At 41.5% G+C, this 23,341-nt stretch overlaps 1 protein-coding gene across 1 annotated transcript in view; it reads left to right on the forward strand.

The window, feature by feature from the left end:
• Positions 1–23,341, forward strand: part of WNK2 (WNK lysine deficient protein kinase 2) — a 146,848-nt gene that overhangs the window by 118,224 nt on the left and 5,283 nt on the right. Inside the window, exons 25-26 of the mRNA XM_068974352.1 lie at positions 3,726–3,770; positions 5,212–5,471. Coding sequence (XP_068830453.1) covers positions 3,726–3,770; positions 5,212–5,471 — 305 coding nt within the window. The remainder of the gene's footprint in view (positions 1–3,725; positions 3,771–5,211; positions 5,472–23,341) is intronic.

Genomic DNA, 23,341 nt, shown 5'->3' on the forward strand with positions numbered 1-23,341 from the left:
GAGAGCCAGGGGAGGGTGAAGGCTGGGTGCTGCCGTACAGTGGGTGTCAGAACAGGCCAGCCCACAGAGTCGTAGGTGGGCCGGCACTCAGGGAAGGACAGACTTGGGAGTGAGGCTCTGGGCACAGACCCCTGCTTGGAGCCAGTGGAGGCTTCAAGGAAGCTTGTAGTCAGGGGTGTGAGGTCATGTTCAGAAAGTGGTTGTGTCCTGTTAGTCAGAAGCTGTGGTCAGACCCGTTGGTCCTCCCTGCCCCCGCTCTTCATCGGAACAGAGACAGGCACGGGCACATGGAACAGTGAGGTCTGCTGTGTTTTTCTCACATGTCCAGCAGCAGCAGGCCGGGTGTCGTCCATGCTGTAGCCAGTTTGTCTCTGGGACCGCTAGGTGCCACAGTGCAGCCCCCCAGGTTCTTCCCTCACCTGGGACTATTCTCATCCAGGCACTCAGGATGAACTGTCCTCAGGGTAGGCCCTGTGCCACTCGGGGAATGAAGTTCAGGGTGGAGTCATCCTAGAGTAGAGCTGAGACACATCCTTCCTCCTTGCCCATGCTTCCCAGAAAAGTTTCAGCTCCATGCTCAGGTCTAGGTGGCTTGGTACGGAGACACTCAGGATGATGTTTCGTCTCTGTCCCGTTGGTCTCCTGTGCCAGAAGAGGGCACCTGACACCGCTGCCAGGCACAAGGTGACCGACGGACTCGCCTCTTCCGTGGGGGGGTGGGGAGGCCCCTGGCTGGTCTGCACTGAGCCTGTTGCCCCAGTTCCTTGTGAGCTTCTTAGTATTTGAAGCTTGATAAACTGCAAGTGTGATAGTGGCTCCAGGGCCTGGCCCAGGCAGATGTGATAGTGGCTGCCCTGGCCCGCATCGTGAGCAGTTTGCCTGCATCATGTATCCTGGAATTTGAGGTGTCCTTCTGGCACTTCAAGGGTCTAAACAGCATCAGGTGCCTGACAGGGCTGGCCATCCATACCAGGAGCTGCCTCTGTTTCCACGCCAAAGTGAATGTAGGGGCAAGTGGGGTGGGGGGCCTTGTTGCATGCAGGCCTGGGCGATGCCTGAGACTCCTGGCCTGGCTATGGGGTTCTTGCAGACACGAGCTGCACCAGGACAAGATGTTAGGTCATTCAGTTGTGTTGCTCCTTTGCAGTCTGGGAAGAACGGTTTTCTCAGTAGCTGGGAGAGGCTGCCAAGCCCCAGATCCCTAGCATCTGCCTATGTGGAGGCTCTCGGAGTATTTCTGGGGTTGCTAAGCTGGCTTTTGCCAAGCCTTGGCTAAGGATGGAAGTGCTATGGGGAGGATTCTCTCTTCATGGGAAACCAGGGGGTGGGGCTGGTTAAAACCATTATTCCCCATGTGCGCCTGATGTCGGCTTCCTATAGGCATGTGTGGGTCCCATGTAGGTATCCTGTGGGCCGCAAGTGGGGCCGTGATGTATCCCATGTGGGCCCTTTGTGGGTTCTGTGCAGGCCTGCTGCCCTCACATTGCTCCCTTGTAGCTTGATGTTCCTTGCAGCTGCCTTGTTCCGTCCTGCTCTGTGGGCAGGAACTCGATGTGTATACTAGCACAGTGTGGGTTCAGCAGGGCTGGGTAGAGACTTGTTCATCAGACGCTGTCTGCATGATGTGTGTTTAGAGCAGGACTCAGGCCAGGGAACAGACACAGGGGACAAGATTCAAGGGGCCACTTGAGGATGGACAGGGCTCTGGCGTGAGTGTGGACTGGTTAGCCACATGATGCCTGCTCAGCTGTGGTTTTGTAGAGCCAGACAGTGTGACCTGTGTGGAGGGATCCAAATCTGGTTTGTTTGTGTTAAAGATCCACCCTAAGGACTGGGAGCTGACCAGGCTCTGGTCACCTCAGGGCCCGTGTTCAGCCAGGGCATGGACGGCCAGGAGCTATGCTCCATCCCTTAGGCGGTGTCCAGTGAGGGTGTGGGTTGGTATTGCTTTCTGGCTCTGAGGATGGTGTCCTGGTGTCTGATGTCTTTTACCCTGCCTGGGTAACCAGAAAGATCAGTCTGGAGCCCTGATTTCTGGCTGATCGCAGGCACAGACTCCCTCTAGCAGCCAGCTTCTATGGCTGGCTGGCATGTTCTCTTTCCCATGAGGGTGATAGGAGAAAGCTCTGAATGCAGAGCTCTAGCAACACTAGGAGCTGCCAGGCAGGCACAGAGCAGCCTTTTGAAAGAACCTGTTATGGTTAGACTGCAGGGACCTTGCAGAAGTACTTAGTCCCAGGTCCCAGGGTCGTCTGTAGGGGACTGCTGTGGTCCAGAGGACAGTACAACCCCAGGATCTCGACTAGGAAATCTGTGTTCACATGCAGGTCACAGAGCCCAGAACCCTCCTCCCTTTGTACCTTGGAACCCCTAAAGGGCTTTGTGCTTCCAGCTGAGGTCCATCTCAGGACACAGGCCAGCAAAATCTTTTCAGAGTTCCCACTGAGAATCAGTCTGGATTGCTCCTGCCTGGCCCAATTCCATTTTATTCTCATAACAGACCCCAACTGAATATCACCTCCCTTTTTACCAAGTCAGCCTCAGCGAACACAACAGGATGAGCCAAAATAAGTGCAGCTCTGTGTGAGCTAGTTTTCTGAACCAATGAGTACAGCTTTTCCCCAATAAGCCTTTGCCCCTGTCCCCCAATACAGGAAGCAGTGTCTTGCCTTCCGTAGTGAGGGGGCTGGGAATGGTGCTGTGGTGGGCACTCTCTTGGGAGATTGGGGGTGTGTAAGGAATCGTGCTCCAGGGGAGGGGCCATGGGCGGGAGCACAAACAGACCCTCCATGCTAGCGTGGCCTTGCTGAGTGACCTTGGGAGCACCTGAGCCGTCCTTGCCCATCCCACCTTTGCCTGCTTGGCTGCCTGGAATGTCACAGGGTAAGCCAGGTGTGGCAGCCCCTTTCGGGCAGCTCATCTGCCCTCCAGGTGGGCACTAATTGTCAATGCCAAACACTGAAGTCACTGCCCATCTGTCTTAGCACAGGCAGCCTCTGGGAGCACGGGGTCTGGGAGCTCTTAGTGATGGTGCAGTGAGGAGGCCTCTCACCCTGCCCCGTGGACAGGGAATACCTGATGAGGCAGCCGTGTTACCGAGAATGAGGGTCAGCTTCCCTCTGGCCTCTGTAGACAGGGCTCCTCATATTTTCCCCTCCACGCTCATCTCTGGCTTGTTCAGGGCAGCCTAAGATCTGGGATTGGCCTCAAATCTGCAAAACAATGTATCTTTTTGCACTTGGAAAACTGCCCATGAGCCTTATGCCAGGCAGGGCCAGGCTGTGCTCCACTGAGAGCTCTCCTGGCTGACTTCTAGTGGGCATCCTGCCTCAACCAGCAGGACTCCCAAAAACCTTATATTTGAAAGCCAAGCAGTGTGCTTTGCTTTTTTTTTTTTAATTGTTTTTTTTTTCTTTCTTTATCTCTCTTTCTCTCTTTTTCTTTTTCGTTTTTTTTTGGAATATGCTTCTAGAGACACACACACTTCTACCTGAAGCTTGGGGCTTGGCCCTGCACCTCCGCCCCTCGGCGAAGCTCGTGTGAACCTCCACACTGACTTGGGGGCCTCCCAGTTAGCCCAGGAGGCTGGTCCCTTCTTTCTGAACTGCTGGCCTTTGCTCCTCCTCGCACACTGATGACTTTTGCTTAGAGTGTGGTGGCTTGTCCCCCTTGTGTGCTGTCCTGCCTAACCCTGTGGTCTTGTGTCATTTCTTCTTCCCTTGCAGGGTCTGCCTTGAAGCGTCTCTGTCTAGGCAAAGAGCACAGCAGTCGTAATTATCGGGTTTTTTACCCCTTGTCCGCTTCCATCGCATGGGCTTTATTGTGGCTAGTGCGCATCAGGGTTTCCACGGCTGGACCGGGAGCCGAGGGCCCAGCGGGTAGGCGGGTGTGGACCCGCTCTGTGCCCACCCTCCGTGGGTGCTGCTGGGCCTCCACCTGGTGAGATAGCCGCCCTCAGGCACACTTGCAAGCTTCCGTGGCTCCTAGAGTTTGTGCATTCTCGCCAGTTCACATCTAACTGGCTTTCCTTCTCCGAAACGTCCATGTATTACCAATCATTAATTGGCTCCTTTTCCAAAACCGTAGGAATGAGTATTTCCTTCAAGTGCTAAAGATGAGTGCCCCCACAGAGGAGAGATGCCGGGACAAAATGGGTATCAGTTTACCTGGGCCGCCCACTGCTCTCATCTCATGCCTCTCTTTTTTTTTTTTAATTTAAAAAATTTTTCTGTTTTTATTTTTGGGCTGAAATGTTCATGTAGAAATAGCAACATGTGTAAAATCTCATCACTAATGTTTAACTGTTTGTGTCTGTGCTTTTTCATTGCTAGCCTCTAAAGTAAACTGTGTTTTGCAATGACTTGTTTGAAGAGATGGTCATTAGGTTATTTATTTAGTGCAGAAAGTTAAAAAACTGGCTTATCCAAAATTGCCAACCAGAAATTATGTACTGGAGGAGGAAAGGGACACAATTTTTAAAAGTTAAAAAGTCTATTTTGATCCAAAAAAAGATCTTTGAGTAAAGTGGCCAGGTGTGCTTCACCTAAGCCACAGCCCCAAGCCTTCCATGGGCATCTGGGCTGCACAGATCCTTCTTCTACAGGCATCAGCCCCTTAGTTGGCACCAAGGCTCTGGGTGTTTGTACACCTTATTACTATTACATGCTCTGGTAAGGAGAGGTATGGTTTCTGTGCCTTAAATTCCAGATCACCAAATCATTATCGTTTACAGAAACAGCAGTCCAACCTATTGCGAGCGTTTTCCCTTTGCTGAAAGGATATTGGCAGCTGCTAAGCACTCTGCCCAAAGTATTGTTGAGTCTCCTGTGAATACTCACGTTAGAACTTGGAGAGCAGAAGCCGGAGGACTTTGCCCCTAGTTTGTGTCCAGCTGACCCTGCAGTTTTCTGAACTCCCTCACACGGAGGTCTGATGGTCCTGGACAGTGTGGGCACAGAAGGGATACTGTGTAAAGCTGCCAGCAGCTGGGATCCTGTCCCCTGACTGTTGAGATGGGTGATGGCTGCCTGGCAAAGCCCTGTAGCCTGAGATCACTCCACTGTGTCTAAAACTGCATGGACCCCCAAATGCAGACCATCTCCTGAAGCAAGGTGTTGCCTGGCTTAAGCAAGACCATGGTTTAAATGACTGCAGCCGGCCAGTGGTGCTGGCGTGTGGTGTCACCAACCCTGGCCTGTGTGTGCTCCCCAGGGTCCTCCACCAGCAGCCTGGTCCCGGGCCCTGAGCCGGGCCCCCAACCTGCCCTGCACATCCAGGCGCAGGTGAACAACAGCAACAACAAGACAGGCACCTTCACGGACGACCTGCACAAGCTGGTGGACGAGTGGACAAGCAAGACAGTCGGGGCCACACAACTAAAGCCGTCACTCAACCAGTTGAAGCAGACGCAGAAATTGCATGACATGGAAGCCACAGCAGGCTGGCCCCTGGCCTCTGGCGAGGCACGGGCTGTAAGTGGGGCATAGTTGGGGGCTGAAGGGGGGTGGATTTGCCCAGAGTTGAGGGGATGGAATGGGACTGAAGCCATGACTCCAGATCTCAGCAGAGCAGTAGGGCCTGACCCGGTGCTGGGCAGTGTCTAGGTGGGACTGGCCAGCAGCTTGCAGGTATGGCCTTTTCCTGGTGGCCCCACCTTCACTGTCTTCCATCAGAACCCAAGCTGGCAAAGTCTGCATGATGTACCCAGGGGAATACCTCTTGTTGTGTTTTAGCTCAGGTGTGCCCAGAACATGTAGGGCAGAAGTGAGGAATTGCTGTCTTTGGTTCTGTTGTGTGATTTGTTCCTGGATCAGGACTGCTGACTTCAAAACCTACATTGAAGGAGTATTCCCTTTTTCAGTCTCCTGGGGGAGTTTGTGCAAGATTATGTTATTTCTCCCTGAAATGTTTAGCAGAGTTTACTGGTGAAGCCATCTGGGCCAGGAGATTTTATTTTATTCTGGTTTTTTTTTTTTTAACTTTTTATTTTATATTGGAATGTGGTTGATTAATAATGTGGTCTTAGTTTCAAGGGTACAACAAAGTGTTTCAGTTATACGTACACATGTATCTGTTCTTTTTTCAAATTGTTTTTCCCATTTAGGTTGTTTCATAATACTGAACAAAGTTCCCTGTGCTATACAGTAGGTCTTTGTTGGTTATCCATTTTTTGGTGGGGGATGGGGCTGCACTGAGTCTTCATTGTGGCCCATGGGCTCTTTGTTGCACACAGGCTTTCTCTAGTTGTGCATGGGGGTTTCTCTCTAGTTGTGGTGTGTGGGTTTCTGTTTGGTGCACAGGCTCCCTAGTTGTGGCATGCAGGCTCTAGAGTGTGTGTGAGCTCAGTAGTTGCCAATGTGCAGGCTTAGTGGCCCTGCAGCATGTGGGATCTTCCCCAACCCAGGGTGGAACTCACGTCCCCTGCATTAGAGGGTGGATTCTTAACCACTGGACCACCAGGGAAGTCCCTGTCCGTTTTAAATATAGCATTATGTACATGTCAGTCCCAAACTCCCTAACTGTTCCTTCCCCCATCCTTCCCTGCAGTGACTATAAGTTCGTTCAAGTCTGTGAGTTTGTTTCTGTTTTGTAAATAAGTTCATCTGTATCTTTTTTTTTTTTTAAGATTTTGCATACAGTAGTGATATTTTACAATATTTGTCTTGCTTGGTCTGACTTACTTCATTCAGTATGACAGTCTTTAAGACCATTCATGTTGCTCCAAGAGGCATTAGTTTGTTCTTTTTAATGGCTGAGTAATGTTCCCCTGAATATGTGTGCCACGTCTTTATTCATCTGTCCATGGGCAAGTAGGTTGCTTCCATGTCTTGCCTATTGTAAACAGTGCTACAGTGAGCACTAGGGTGCATGTATCCTCTGGGCCATGTTTTTGTCCATATACATGCCCAGGAGAGGGATTACAGGATCAAATAGTAGCTCTATTTTTACTTTTTTGAGAAGCCTCCATACTGTTCTCTACAGTGGCTATGAAGTGAAGTGAAAGTTGCTCAGTCATGTCCGACTCTTTGTGACCCCATGGACTATACAGTCCATGGAATTCTCTAGGCCAGAATACTGGAGTGGGTGGCCTTTCCCTTCTCCAGGGGATCTTCCTAATCCAGAGATTGAAACCCAGGTCTCCCGCATTGCAGTCAGATTCTTTACCAGCTGAGCCACAAGGGAAGCCCACAGTGGCTGTACCAATTTACATTTCTACCAACATTCTCTTCACACTCTCCCCAGCATTTATTGTTTGTAGATTTTTTGATGATGGCCTTTTATTTTATTTTTTTGAGTGTGGGAAGGTTCAAAAGTTTCAAATGTACAAAAGGTTGAAAATTCTTCAGTGAACTCTCAGGTACCCTCTACCTGTGAGCTGTGGTTGACATTTTGCTTGTACGTATTTGTCACATTTCTCTCCATCCCTTGAGGGTAAGGTTTCCACTATGGATTTCATTTCCTTTACAGTTTTAGTACCATTTAGGTTTTCTATTCTTTCTGTTAAATTCTCTTTTCTAACAATTGGTACATCTCTGAATTTATCTAAGCTTTCCAATTAATTGGCATAAAGTTGTTTATAACATCTTCTCTTCACAGTTTGCAGGATTTGCAGTGATGTCTTGTTTTTCATTCCTGATAATGGTGATTTCTCTGAGTTTATAAATTTTATCAGCCTTTTCAAAGAGCACATCACTTTGATGATAATTCTTTATTGTATGTTTCATTAGTTTTTTCCTTTTATTATTTTTTCTATCTTTGGGTTACTTTTTTCTAGAAAGTTTCTTGAAATATGTAGTGCATTGATTTTGAGCCTTTCTTCTTTTTTTAATATAGGTATTCAGGATATAAAATTCCTTCTACTGATACTAGCTGCATTCCAAAGATTTTGATATGTAGAATTTTCTTTAGCCTTCTGTTCAAATATTTTATAGTTTCCATGGTGATTTGAGTTAATATAGTAATTAATGGAGGTAATATAGTTATTAGGGTCTTCTCAGGTGGTAAAGAATATGCGCCTGCCAAGCAGGAGACTCAGGTTCAATCCTGGATCAGGAAGATCCCCTGGAGAAGGGAATGGCAACCCACTCCAGTATTCTTGCATGGGAAATCCCATGGACAGAAGAGCCTGGCATGCTACAGTCCATGGGATTGCAAAGAGTTGGACACAACTGAGCAATATATTTATTCATCTTTTTTTTTTTTTTTTTAGCCTAAATGCACTGTGGTAAGAGAACAAATTTTGTGTGTTTTCGGTTCTTTAAAGCTTGCTGGGACTGGATTTTTGACCCAAGTTGTCCGTCTTGGTCACTGCTGCACAGGTGCTTGAGGTCATCCTCTTTGATTCCTTCTCGTATCCACACTCCCCGTCTGCACTTCCTCTGTTCCTCTTCTGTAGCACCCTCCTGACTCTGCACCTCCATTAAACTCCTCAAATCTATGCTCCATTATTCTGGGACAGCATGGAGAGCTCATACCCTGGCCCCAAGGCCCTGCAGGGTCTGCACCCAGTCCTCGAGCAGGCTAGTCGCTACTTTTCTGTTCAGACTCCACCACATCAACTCTCTGGATCTGTGCTGGGCCACGTCCTGTTGGTCAGCTCTGCTGATTGTGCTGTTCAGATATCTGCGATTCTTAATAAGGTTTTGGTTTTTTTCTTAACTATTCATGACTATCCATTTCTAGAACTTCTTTGTTATCCCAGACAGAAACAACTCAGTAAGGAACAACTAGCCAATCCCTCTTTCTGGTAACTGGTTATCCAGCCACTGGTAACCGCTATTCTACTGTCAGTCTCTGTGGATTTGACTTCTCTTTAGTGACTTAGCAGCAGCAGCAGCAGCAGCATGCCTCATGTAAAAGGAACCATCCAATATTTGCCCTTTTGTCACTAACCTATTTCACTTAGTATAATGTGTTCCAGGTTCAGTTTTTTTAAAAAATTGTGGTCAAAAACGTATAACATAAAATTTAACATCTTAACCTTTTTAAAATATATGCAGTTCAGTGGTATTAGTTATATTTATATTGTCCAACCATCACCACCATCTGTCTACAAAATTTTTTCATTTTGTAGAACTGAAACTTTACACTCAGTGAAAAATAACTGCTTATATATGTCCCCTTTCCCGCAGCTCTTTTCAACTCTCATTCTGTGAATTTGACTTCTTTAGGTACCTAATATATGTAGAATCATATTGTATTTGTCTTTTTGTAAACTGGTTTATTTCACTTAACATAATGTCTTCAAGTTTCACTCATGTTGTAGCATAAGTGAGAGTTTTTTAACACTGAGTGATAGTCCTTTGTATGTACATGCCACACTTTTTTTATCCATTCATCCATTGATGGACACTTGGGGTGCTTCTCTCTTTTAACTGTTGTGAATAATGCTACTATGAACATGGGTATATAGATATTTCTTTGAGTCTTTGCCTTCACTTCTTTGGGATTCCAGAAGTGGAATCACTAAATCATATGGTATTTATAGTTTTAACTTATTGAGGAATCACCAAACTACTTTCCAGATCAGCTGCACTATTTTACATTCCCACCAAGAGTATATAAGGATTTCCCTTTTTCCACATCCCTGCTAACACTTCATTAAAATGTTCCGATTTTTTAAAATAGTAGTCATCTTGATAGGTATGAAGTGATACCTTCTAGTTTTATTTTGCACTTCCCTAATAATAGGTGATGTTGAGCATCTTTTCAGGTGCTTATCGGCCATTTCTATACCTTCTTTGATTCAAGTCTTTTGCCCATTTTTAACTATAAACAAAAGAAGTTTATTTCTCACAGTCCTGGGTGCTTGATGTCTGAGATGAGGGTGTCAGCATGCTAGGGTAAGGGCCTTTTTCCAGGTTGCAGACTCCTTATTGTAGCCACCATTGTACAGTGGAAAGAGCTTTTGAATTGAGTTTGTTGTTGTTGTTGTTGAGTTGGAAGAGTTCTTCATATATTCTGGATATTAATTTCTTTTCAGATAATATCATTTGCAAAAATCATGTCCCATTCTGTGGGTTGCCTTTTTGCTCTGTTGATAATGTCTTTTGATGCATAAAAGTTTTTAATTTTCATGAAATCCAGTTTATGTATTTTTTCTTTTATTGCCTGTGACTTTGGTATCATATCCAGTATATCATTGCCAAATCCAATATTATAAAGCTTTCTCTCCATGTTTCCTTCTAAGAGTTCTCTAAAGATGCTGAGTTTAAATATCTGTAGCTCTTATGTTTAGAACTTTTAATCCATTTTGAGTTAGTTAATTTTTATATGTGGTGTTTGATAAGGGACCATCTTTATTCTTTTGCATGTTGGTATCTAGTTGTCCCAGCAGTATTTGTTTTAAAAAAATAGTGTTCTCTTCCCATCGAATGCTCTTGTCACTCTTTTTGGAAATCAATTCCTAGATATGCAAAGGTTTATTTCTGGATTTTCTATTCGATTCCGCTTGTCTACAGTCTATCCTGCTGCTAACGTTACAGTGTTTTGGTTTCTGTGGCTTTGCAGTAAGTTCTGAAGTCAAGAAGTAAGAGTCTTCCAATTTTGATCTTATTCAAAATGGTTTTGGTTATTGGAATCCCTTAAAAATCCAAATGAGTTTTAGGATGAGTTTTTATATTTCTTGAAAAAATGCTATTGAGATGTTGATGGTGATTTGTTGAATCTGTTTAGATTCATTTTGGGTTGTATTGACATAGTAACAATATTGTCTTCAAATCCATAAATACGGGATGTCTTCCCATTTATTTATGTTTTCTTTAACTTCTTTTGGCAGTATTTTGCAGTTTTCATTATATAAGTCTTTCAACTCCTTAGTTAAATTATTCCCAAGCATTTTATTCTCTATGTTTAAATGTAATTATTTTCTTAATTTCCTTTTCAAATTATTCATCACTAGTGAATACAAATACAACTGACTGTGGTGTGTTGATTTTGTACCCTGCAACTTTGCTAAATTCATAAATTCTAGCAGTTTGTGTATTTGCGTGTATGTGTGTTCTTTAGGGCTATCTGCATATAAGAACGTGTTATCTCTGAACAGAGGTAATTTCACTTCTTTCTTTCCAGTTTGGATGCCTTTTATTTCCTTTTCTTGCCTAATTTCTCTGGCTAGAACTCCAAGTACTATATTGAATAGAAATGGCAAAAGTGGCCATCTTTGTCTTCATCTTAGAGGAAAAGCTTTCAGATTTTTCACATCATAATGATATTTCACATCATTTTTCATATATAGCCTTCATCATACTGAGAATATTGTTTTATTTCTAGTATGTTGAATGCTTTTGTCATGAAAGAGTGTTAGATTTTGACAAGTGGTTTTTCTGCATTAAGATCATAGTTTTTCAGTCTTTCATTCTATTAATGGTGTATTATATTGATTGATTTTCATATATTAAATGATCCTTGCATTCCTCAGATAAATTGCACCTGGTCATTGAATTGACTGAATGCAGTTTGCTACTTTCTGCATTAGTATTTATCAAAGGTGTTAGGTTATAATTTTTTTATTGTGATATCTTTATCTAGCCTTGATATCAGGGTGACGCTGGCTACATGTAATGATTTAGGGAGTGTTCCCACCTCTTCAGCTTTTTGGAAGAGTTTGAGAAGTATTGGTATTAATTCTTTAAATAGCACAGCTCACCAGGGAAGTCTTCTTATCCTGGGGCTTTTCTTTGTTGAGAATTTCTTTTTTTCTTAATAATTGAATCTCAATACTTGTTATAGGTCTATTCAGATTTTTCTGTTTCCTCTTGAGTCTGTTTTGGAAGTTTATATGTTTCTAGGAATTTGTATATTTCATCTGAGTTATCCAGTTTGGTGGCTAAAAACTTTGCCAACTTTTTATCTTTTTAAAACACCAAGTTTTTATTTCATTGATTTTTCTTTATTGTATTTCTGTTCTGTATTTTGCATATTTATCTTACTTATAATCTTTATTATGGTATACAGTTAAGTTGTTGACTTAAGATCTTTCTTTTTTAATGTAGACTTTTACAGTTACAAATTTCCCTCTGGACACTATTGTGTTTTCCTTTTAATTTGTTCTAAGGTGATTAGACACGATAGACAGAGTACCTGAAGAACTATGGACAGATGTTCATGACATTGTACAGGACACAGGGAATCAAACCATCCCCAAGAAAAAGAAATGCAAAAAGGCAAAATAGTTATCTGAGGAGGCCTTACAAATAGTTGAGAAAAGAAGAGAAGTGAAAGGCAAAGGAGAAAAGGAAAGATATACCCATCTGAATGCAGAGTTCCAAAGAATAGCAAGGAGAGATAAGAAAGCCTCCCTCAGTGATCAATGCAAAGAAATTGAGGAAAACAATAGAATGGGAAAGACTAGAGATCTCTTCAGGAAAATTAGACATACCAAGGGAACATTTCAAAGATGGGGCACCATAAGGGACAGAAATGGTATACACCTAACAGAAGCAGAAGATATTAAGAAGAGGTGGCAAGAATACACAGAACTATCCAAAAAAGTTCTTCACGACCCAGATAATCTCGATGGTGTGAGCCAGAGCCAGACATCCTAGAATATGAAGTCAAGTGGGCCTTAGGAAGCATTAGTACGAACAAATCTAGTGGAGGTGATGGAATTCCAGTTGAGCTATTTCAAATCCTAAAAAATGATGCTGTGAAAGTGCTGCACTCAAAAGGCTAGCAAATTTGGAAAACTCAGCAGTGGCCACAGGACTGGGAAAGGTCAGTTTTCACCAATCCCTAAGAAGGGCAATGGCAAAGAATCCTCAAACTACGTCAAACTACACAATTGCACTCATCTCACATGCTAGTAAAGTAATGCTTAAAATTCTCCGAGCCAGGCTTCAGCAATACGTGAACTGTGAAATTCCAGATGTTGAAGCTGGATTTAGAAAAGGTAGAGGAACCAGAGATCCCATTGCCAACATCCGTTAGATCATAGAAAAAGCAAGGGAATTCTAGAAAAATATCTACTTCTGTTTTATTAACTTGCCAAAGCCTTTGACTGTGTGGATCACAACAAACTGGAAAATTCTTAAGAGATAGGAATACCAGACCACCTGCCCTGCCTCCTGAGAAATCTGTATGCAGGTCAAGAAGCAACAGTTAGAACTGGACATGGAACAACAGACTGGTTCCAAATAGGAAAAGGAGTACGTCAAGGCTGTATATTGTCACCCTGCTTATTTAACCTATATGCAGAGTACATCATGCAAAATGCCAGACTGGATGAAGCACAAGCTGGAATCAAGATTGCAGGGAGGAATATCAATAACCTCAGATACGCAGATGACACCAGCCTTATGACAGAAAGTGAAGAGGAACAAAAGAGCTTCTTGATGAAAGTGAAAGAGGAGAGTGAAAAAGCTGGCTTAAAACTCAACATTCAAAAAACTAAGATCATGGCATCCAGTACCGTCACGTCATGGCAGATAGATGGTGAACAGTGGCAACAGTGACAGAGTCTATTTTCTTGGGCTCCAAAATCACTGCAGATGGTGACTGCAGCCATGAAATTAAAAGACACTTGCTCTTTGGAAGAAAAACTATGACAAATCTAGACCGTGTATTAAAAAGCAGAGACGTTACTTTGCTGACAAAGGTCCTTATATTCGAAGCTAGGTTTTTCCAGTAGTCGTGTATGGATGTGAGAGTTGGACCGTAAACAAAGCTGAGCACCAAAGAATTGATGCTTTTGAACTGTGGTGTTGGAGAATACTCTTGAGAGTCGCTTGGACTGCAAGGAGATCAAACCAGTCCATTCTAAAGGAAATCAGTCCTGAATATTTATTGAAAGGGCTGAAGCTGAAACTCCAATACTTTGGCCATCTGATGCAAAGAACTGACTCATTTGAAAAGAACCTGATGCTGGGAAAGAGTGAAGGCAGGAGGAGAAGGGGACAGCGGAGGATGAGATGTCTGGATGGCATCACTGACTTAAGGGACATGAGTTTGAGCACACTCCAGGAGTTGGTGATGGACAGGGAGGCCTGGTGTGCTGCAGTTCGTGGGGTTGCAAAGAGTCAGACCCAACAGAGTGGCTGAACTGAAGGTGTTTCCTGGTTTTCCTTGGGATAATGTCTTTGACTATTTGGTTGGTTGAGTTTGTCATATACTTTCTATGTATGTGTGTGTGTGTGTGGGTGTATATGCCAGTTGTCTAGTTTTTTAATTTCATCCATTGTGTTAGAAAGTATACTTTGTATGATTTATTACTTTCTGCAGTGTTTTGTGGCCTAGCTCAGTTCAGTCACTCCTGTGGAGCTCTTGCAGTCAAGCCCTGCTGGCCTTCAAAGCCAGGTGCTTTTGGGGCTCCTCCCTCTGATATCAGAGCCTCAGGCTGGGAAACCTGGCTTGGGGCTCACAGCTCTAACTCATGTGGGAGAACTTCTGTGATGTGATTAATCTCCAGTTTGTGGATAGTCCACCTAGTGTGTATGGGATTTGATTACATTGCAAGTACACCCTTCCTACCATCTTGTTTTTGTTTGTTCTTTCTATCCTTGGATGTAAAATATCTTTTTTGGCCACTTTCAGTCCTTTTTATTGATGACTCCTCAGCAGTTTTTCGTGTATGTATGCTCCTGAGAGGGGATGAGCCCGAGCTCTTCCTGTTGCACCATCTTGGATGAGCTCTCAGGAGTTTTATTTCACATCATTGTACTTCCTTTAAAAAAATTTTTCTTAATTGAATTGCAGTTGAGATATTTCAAATCCTGAAAGATGGTGCTGTGAAAGTGCTGCACTCAATATGCCAACAACTTTGGAAAACTCCACAGTGGCCATAGGACTGGAAAAAGTCAATTTTCATTCCAATACCAAAGAAAGGCAATGCCAAAGAATGCTCAAACTACCACACAATTACACTCATCTCACACGCTAGTAAAGTAATGCTCAAAATTCTCCAAGCCAGGCTTCAGAAATACGTGAACCGTGGACTTCCAGATGTTGAAACTGGATTTAGAAAAGGCAGAGGAACCAGAGATCAAATTGCCAACATCCACTGGATCATCAAAAAAGCAAGAGAGTTCCAGAAAAACATCTATTCCTGCTTTGTTGACTATGCCAAAGCCTTTGACTGTGTGGATCACAATAAACTGTGGAAAATTCTTCAAGAAATGGGAATACCAGACCTTCCTGACCTATATGCATGTCAGGAAGCAACAGTTAGAACTGGACATGGAACAACAGACTGGTTCCAAATAGGAAAAGCAGTATGTCAAGGCTGTATATTGTCACCCTGCTTATTTAACTTATATGCAGAGTACATCATGAGAAATGCTGAGCTGGAAGAAGCACAAGCTGGAATCAAGATTGCTGGGAGAAATATCAATAACCTCAGATATGCAGATGACACCACCCTTATGGCAGAAAGTGAAGAGGAGCTAAAGAGCCTCTTGATGAGAGTCAAAGAGGAGAGTGAAAAAGTTGGCTTAAAGCTCAACATTCAGAAAACGAAGATCATGGCATCTGGTCCCATCACTTCATGGGAAATAGATGGGGAAACAGTGGGAACAGTGTCAGACTTTATTTTTTTGGGCTCCAAAATCACTGCAGATGGTGATTGCAGCCATGAAATTAAAAGACTCTTACTCCTTGGAAGGAAAATTATGACCAGCCTAGAGAGCATATTAAAAAGCAGAGACATTACTTTGCCAACAAAGGTCTGTCTAGTCAAGGCAATGGTTTTTCCAGTAGTCATGTATGGATGTGAGAGTTGAACTGTGAGGAAAGCTGAGTGCAGAAGAATTGATGCTTTTGAACTGTGGTGTTGGAGAAGACTCTTGAGAGTCCCTTGGACTGCAAGGAGATCCAACCAGTCGATTCTAAAGGAGATCAGCCCTGAGTGTCCATTGGAAGGACTGATGCTAAAGCTGAAACTCCAGTACTTTGACCACCTCATGCGACGAGTTGACCCATTGGAAAAGACCCTGATGCTGGGAGGAATTGGGGGCAGGAGGAAAATGGGGACGACAGAGGATGAGATGGCTGGATGGTGTCACCGACTCGATGGCCATGAGTTTGAGTAAATTCTGCAGGTTGGTGATGGACAGGGAGGCCTGGCATGCTGCGATACATGGGGTCGCAAAGAGCTGGACACGACTGAGCGACTGAACTGAACTGAACTGATAGTTGATTTAAACTATTTATTAGTTTCAAATATACAGCATTGTGATTCAATATTTTTATAGATGTATATCATTAAAATTATTATAAAATGTTGGCTATATTCCCTGTGCTGTACAGTATATCTTTGTAGCTTATTTATTTTATACATATTGGTTTATACCTCTTAATCTCTAGCCACTGTCTTGCCCTCTCTCCCTCCAGCTTCCCACTGGTAGCCACTAATTTATTTTCTGCATATCTGTGAATCTGTATCTGTTTTGTTATGTTCATTTTTTTTAGATTCCACATATATCTGATCAGATACAGTATTTGTCTTTCTCTCTTTGAGTTTTTTCACTAAGCACAGTACTCTCCAGCTTCATCTATATTGATGTGAATGGCAAGATTTCATTCTTATGGCTGAGTAATATTCCATTATATATGTGAACCACATATCTTTATCCATTCATCTGTTTCTTAGGCTGTTGTACATAATGCTGCTGTGAACATGCATTGAGGTACATGTATCTTTTTAAATTAGCATTTTCATTTTCTGTTGATTCACACCCAAGAATGGAATTGCTGGATCATATAGTGTTTCTAGTTTCAGTTTTTTTAAAAACCTCTATAATGTTTTCCATAGTGGCTCCACCAATTTGCATTCCCATCAACAGCGTACTGCTGCTGCTAAGTCGTTTCAGTCGTGTCTGACTCTGTGCAACCCCATAGACAGCAGCCCACCAGGCTCCACCGTCCCTGGGATTCTCCAGACAAGAACACTGGAGTGGGTTGCCATTTCCTTCTCCAGTGCTTTAAAGTGAAAAGTGAAAGTGAAGTCGCTCGGTCGTGCCCGACTCTCAGTGACCCCATGGACTGCAGCCCACCAGGCTTCTTCGTCCATGGGATTTTCCAGGCAAGAGTACTGGAGTGGGTTGCCATTGCCTTCTCTATGGTACCCTTTTATCAATATCCTTGCCAACATTTGTTATTGGTGATCTTTTTGGTTATAGCTGTTGTGATAGGTGTAAGGTGATACCTCATTGTGGTATTGACTTACATTTCTCTGATTACCAGTGTTGAAAATCTTTTCATGTACCTTTGGTCATCTGTATGTGTTCTTTGAAAAATATCTATTCAAGTCCTCTGCTTATTTTTTAAAATAAGGTGTTTTGTTTGTATTGAGTTATATGAACTGTTTATTTATTTTGGATATTAACCCCTTATCAGTCATATAATTTGCAAATATTTTCTCACTTTGAATAGGTTGTCTTTTCTTTTGGTCAAAGGTTTCTTTACCTGTGCAAAAGTTTTTAAGTTTAATTAAGTCCCACTTGTTTATTTTTATTTTTGTTTCCTTTGCCTTAGTTTTGTAGTCTCTAGATTATAGACCTTTTGCCTCCTTGGTTAAGTTTATTTCTAGATATTTTATTCTCTTTGATGCAGTTTTAAATGGGATTATTTTATTGCTTTCTGATAGTTGATTATTAGTGTTTAGAAAAGCAATAGGTTTCTGTTTGTCAATCTTATATCCTACAACTTAATTGGATTCATTAATTAGTTCTCATAGTTTTTTGTTGGGACTTTAGAATTTTCTATATATAATATGTCATCTGAAAATAGTGACGTTTTTACTTTTTCCTTTCAAATTTGGATACCTTTTCTTTTTCTTATTTAGTTGCTGTGGCTAGGACTGCCAGTACTATGTTGAAAGTGGCAAAAGTGGGCATCCTTATCTTGTTCCTGATTTTAGAGGAAACAGCTGAGTATGTTAGCTGTCAGTGTGTCATAAATGGCTTTTATTATGTTGAAATATGTTTTTTTCTGTACCAACTTTGTTGTGAGTCCTTATCATGAATGGAAGTTGAATTTTTTCAAATGTTTTTCCTGTGTCTGTTGAAATGATCCTGTGATTTTTATCCTTCCATTTGTTAATGTGGTGTATCACACTGATTGACTTGTGGATTTTGAACTATCTTTGCATTTGTGGAATAAATCACACTTGATTATGGTATATGATCCTTTTTATATATTGTTGAATTTGGTTTGCTAATATTTTTGAGGATTTTTGTGTCTGTATTCATCAGAGATACTGAAGTAATTTTCTTTTTTGGGTAATACCTTTTTCTAAATTTTATCAGGGTAATAATAGCCTTGTAGAATGAATTTGGGAGTGTTCCCGCCTCTTCATTTATTGGAATTGTTTGTGATGCTAGGTATTAGCTCTTCTTATTATATTTGGTAGAATTTCCCTGGGAAGCCATCTGTTCCTGGACTTTTGTTTGCTGGGAGATTTTTTTTTTTAACACTAATTCAATTTCTTATTGATCTGTTCAGTTTGTTTCTTTCCTTCTGATTCAGTCTTTGAATACTTTGTGTTTCTCAAATTTTTATCCATTCCTTCTAGGTTGTTCAGTTTGTTGGCATATAACTGTCTGTAATATTCTCTGACAGTATTGTGTTTCACTGATACTGGTTGTAATCTTCTCTTTCCTATCTTACTTTGCTTATTTAAATTCTCTTTTTTTCTTAATGGGCCTTGCTAAAAGCTTATCAATTTTGTTTATCCTTTTAAAAAATCATTTCTTGCTTCCATTGATCTTTTCTATTTTTTGTCTCTATTTTATTCATTTCCTCTCTGATCTTTATTATTTTTCAATAAAGATCAATAAAAATATTATTTTAAAATAATGCCTTAATTATTTCTTGTGCTGACTTGAGCTTTGTTCTTTTTCTGATTCATTTCGGTAGAAGATAGCTTGATTTTTCTTGTATGCTCAGATATGTATGTATCATTATAATCTTTCTTATTACATCTACTTTTGCTGCATCACATCAGTGGTACAAAGGTGTGTTTTTGTTTTTATTTCTCTTTTTTTCTGATTTCCTCTTTGATTTCTTCACTGACCCATTGTTTCTTCTAAAGACATGTTATTTAGGCTCCATGTGTTTGTGTTTTTTCTTCCAGTAATTGGTTTCTAGTTGCACACTGTTGTGGTTGGGGGAAAAAAAGCGTGATGTAATTTCAGTGTTCTTATATTTATTGAGACTTGTTTTGTGGCCTAGTCTGTGATCTATCCTGGAGCACATTTCCATGTGAACTTGAAAAGAATGTGCATTCTGCTGTTTTGGGATGGAATGTCCTATATATACATATATTATGTATATCTGGTCTAGTGTGTCATTTAAGACCACTGTTTCCTTATTGATTTTCCATTTGTATGAATCTGTCCCTTGATGTAAGTGAAGTGTTAAACTCTCCTATCATTTTTCTATTATTGTCAATTTCTTGTTTTTATGTCTGTTAATATTTGTTTTCCATAAATTTAGTTGCAGCTATATGGGATACATGTATGAATGTTACATTCTTTTTTTTAAATTGATCACTATATCATTATATATATATATAATGCCCTTTGTTTTCTTTTTGTGGACTTTCCTTTAAAGTCTTATTTGTAAGATGTAAGTATTGATACCAGCTTTCTTGTCATTTTCATTTGCATGAAAAATAGTGTGCATGTCTTTTGAAAATTTCATCTATTTGTTGCCTGTGCTGTGTCCTCATTGCTCCATGCAGGCTCTCTAGTTGTGGTGAGCAGGGTCCACTCTCTAGTTGCAGTGCACAGGCTTTTCATTGCAGTGACTTCTTTCGCTGCAGAGCTCAGTCTCTAGACTTAGTCTTCAGCAGCTGTAGGCATGTTGGCCCAGTATTTGCAGCACACAGGCTCAGTAGTTGTGGCACACGGGCTTAGTAGCCCCACGGCATGTAGAATCTTCCTGGATCAGGGATTAAACCCATGACCCCTGCAACGGACAGCTGGATTCTTAACTAGACTATCAGAGAAATCCTAGTCTGTGTGTCTCTAAAGAGAGTCTCTTGCACACAAATGGGTCCAGTTGTCTGCTCTGTCTTTTGATTGAAACATTTAGATACATACAGGCGTGTATTTAACAGCTTTTTTGTTACTTGTTTTCTGGTTGTTTTTGTCATTCTGTAGTCTTTTCTTCTTCCTTTAGTTTCTTCCCTTTGATCTGATGATTTTCTTTAGTGATATGCTTGTGTTACTTTCTCTATTTTTTGTGTATCCATTGTAGTATTTTGATTTGTGGTTACCGTAAGGTTCATATATGTTGACCTATATATTTTCTTTTTTAAACTGGTAGCCATTTAAGTTCAAGTACACTTTACTACCTTCCCCTGTGTTTTATGTTTTTGATGTCATATTTTACATCTTCATGTATATACATTAACTGTTTATTGTAGTTATAGTGGAGTTTCTAACTTTTGTCTTGTAATCTTTGTACTACTAGCTTATGTTGAGTGATTGACCCTCAGCCTTTACTACATATTTGTGTTTACTTGTGGGGTTTTTCCTTTCCTTATTTGAGAAGTTCTTTATTTCCCTTTCAATTCTGAATGATAGTATTGCTGGAAATAATCCTAGTTGTAGGTTTTTCCCTTTTACCACTCTGAGTATGTCATGCCATTCCCTTTTGGCCTGCAAAGTTTCTACAGAAAAATCAGCTGATAGGCTTATGGGTATTCCTTTGTATGTGACTTTATGTGACTTTTTCTCTGGCTGCCTTTAATTTTTCTGGTTTATTTAACTGTTTCCATTTTAACTATGATACGTTTTGGTCTATATCACTCAGTTCATCTTGTTTGGAATACTCTGAACACCTGGATATCTGTTTCTTTCTTCAGGTTCAGGAAATTTTCAGCCATAATTTCATTAAATACATTTTCAACCCTCTTCACTCTCTCTCTTCTCTATGGAAGCTCTATAATTTGAATGTTAGCATACTTGATGTTGTCTCAGAGGTTCCTTAAACTGTTCTCGTATTTTAAAAATTTGTTTATCTTTTTACCATTCTGGTTGGGTGATTTCCATTATTCTGTCTTATGCATTCTTCTCTATTAGTCTTCTGTTAATTCTTTCTAGCATGTTTTTCATTTTAGTTATTTCATTCTTCAATTCAACTGGCTTTTGTACTTTCTAGTTCCTTGTTAAAATTCTCTCTGTGTTCATCTGTTCTTTTTCCTAGTTTAACATTCTTATTACCAATGCTTTGAACTCATTATCTGGTAAATTCTCTCTGTTTTCATTGGTGGTTTTGTCACTGTTCTTTCATTGGAAAGACATTCCTTTGTTTTCTCACTTTGCTTAACATTTCCTCTTGCTATGAAATTTGGTGAAACTGTTGCCTATCCTGGTCTTGTACTTACGTGGAGACCTCTATGCAGTCTGCCTGTGCTCAGCAGTTTTGATGTGAGAGGTGGAACTGATGGGTCATGTCTCCCCCCCAGGGTGTGCTGTCTGGTATCACCTGGTGGATGATGGGGCTAGAGATGGAGGGACTAGAGCCATAGCCAAGTGTGAACTGAAGCTTCTTCTATGCTGAATGGCCATCACTACCCTATCAGGGGTGGGGCCTTGTCACCAGGTGCTGAAGCTGGGGTGGTATCCGAGCTGGTTGCTTTCCCTCTAAGTGTGCACTCTACCCTCTCCTAGAAATGGCAGTTTTGCCCCAGGAGGCACAGTGCCAGAGCAGAAAGGGCTGCAGTGGGCACCAGGTGTGGGACAGGGTGTACAGTGGGACAGTCCCAGCAGGCTAGTCAGCTCCAATCAGCTCCTGATCTGCTGCCTCTGAGTACCAGCAGTGGCTGTACTTGCCCCATTTATATGCAGGGTTAGGTTTGAGCCAGCTCCACCCCCAGCTGCACACTCTGCTTAGCAATGATAGCTTTCAACCTGGTGGGAAATCTCCAGAGGTAGAGGGGCTGTGCACATGCTAGGCAGTTTCATGAAACTCTCCAGAACCCCATCCTATACTTCATTCCTGAGAGTAAGCAAGCGTGGGTCTAGGTTTCTCACCCTCCTCGAAATCCAGTTGACTTTCAGACCACTGAAGAAGACATATATCCTTCTGGAACTCCTGTACTGTAAATGTCAGCATGTTGAACCCCAGGGCTGAAGTACCAAATATGTATGTCAAATCACCACCAGGAGAGATCTCCTGGTGACCACCACATATCACCCTTCTCTTCTGTGGGCCCAGATCCCAGCCTCATAGCTCTTTTCCCTTCTTACGTCACTCATATGGCTCTTTCTTTTACAGCTTTTGTTTTAGAAGAATTTTTCTTTCCATTTCCAGTTTATTTTCAGAGAGAGTTGCTCCACATATTAGATGTGTTTTTGATGGGTTCATGGGGGAGGGTGAGGTTGGCATCATCTTCCTACTGTGCCATCTTGATCTCCTCTCCTCCATCCTTTTACTTTCCACGTCTTTGTGTTTTTGTGTCTAAAGTGAGTATTTTGTAGACAGCATATAGATCACTTGTGCTTTTTTATCCAGTCTGCCAATCTTTTATTTGGAGATTTCAATCCATTTCCATTAAAAGTAATTATGGATAATAAAAGATTTCTATTGTGTTTTTTTTTTCCTTACAGTTTTTTATTTGGAGATTTCAATCCATTTACATTAAAAGTAATTATGGATAATAAAAGATTTCTACTGTGTTTTTTTTCTTACAGTTTTTTATTCCTCAATTACTTCATTATTGCCTTGTTTTTTTTTTTGTAGTGTGTTGTTTTGATTCCTCCTCCTTTTAACTTTTCTGTGTATATTTTTATTATTGATTACCTTAGGGTTTACAATTAAAATCTTAGGCTTATAACAGCTTTATTTGAATGATACCCCCTTGTTTCAATAGTGTGAGAACACTTTACTTCTGTATATCTCCATCCCTTCTCCTTTGTGTTTTTGCACAGACTGCATCTTGATACATTGTTGCCCATTCACATGGATTTATAATTGTTATATAATGCATTTGCCTTTTAAATCATATAAGGGAAAAAGGAATTAAAACCAAACTTAAACAATACTATTGGCTTTCGTATTTAGCTGTGTAGTTGCTTCATTTATTTGTTCTCATGACTTTTGAGTTACTGTCTATTATCCTTTCATTTCAACCTGAAATGGAAGTTTTTCGTTTAGCATTTCTTGTGAGGCAAATCTTTTAGTAACAACCTGCCTTTGTTTCTGTTTATCTAGAAGTCTTAATTTCTCCTTCAACCTGCTCAGTGTAGAATCTTGGTTGACAGTCTTTTCTTTCTGTACTTCAAATATTTTTCCCTGTCTTTAGTTTTCTCCTCTTGATAGGCTCTGTACACTTATCTTCTTCTTTTTTTTTCTTGCTGTTTCTTAGAATTGACTATTTCAATTATATGGTCTCAAATTT

Source organism: Capricornis sumatraensis, chromosome 6 (genome assembly GCF_032405125.1).
Source record: "Capricornis sumatraensis isolate serow.1 chromosome 6, serow.2, whole genome shotgun sequence".
NCBI classification, from domain to species: domain Eukaryota; kingdom Metazoa; phylum Chordata; class Mammalia; order Artiodactyla; family Bovidae; genus Capricornis; species Capricornis sumatraensis.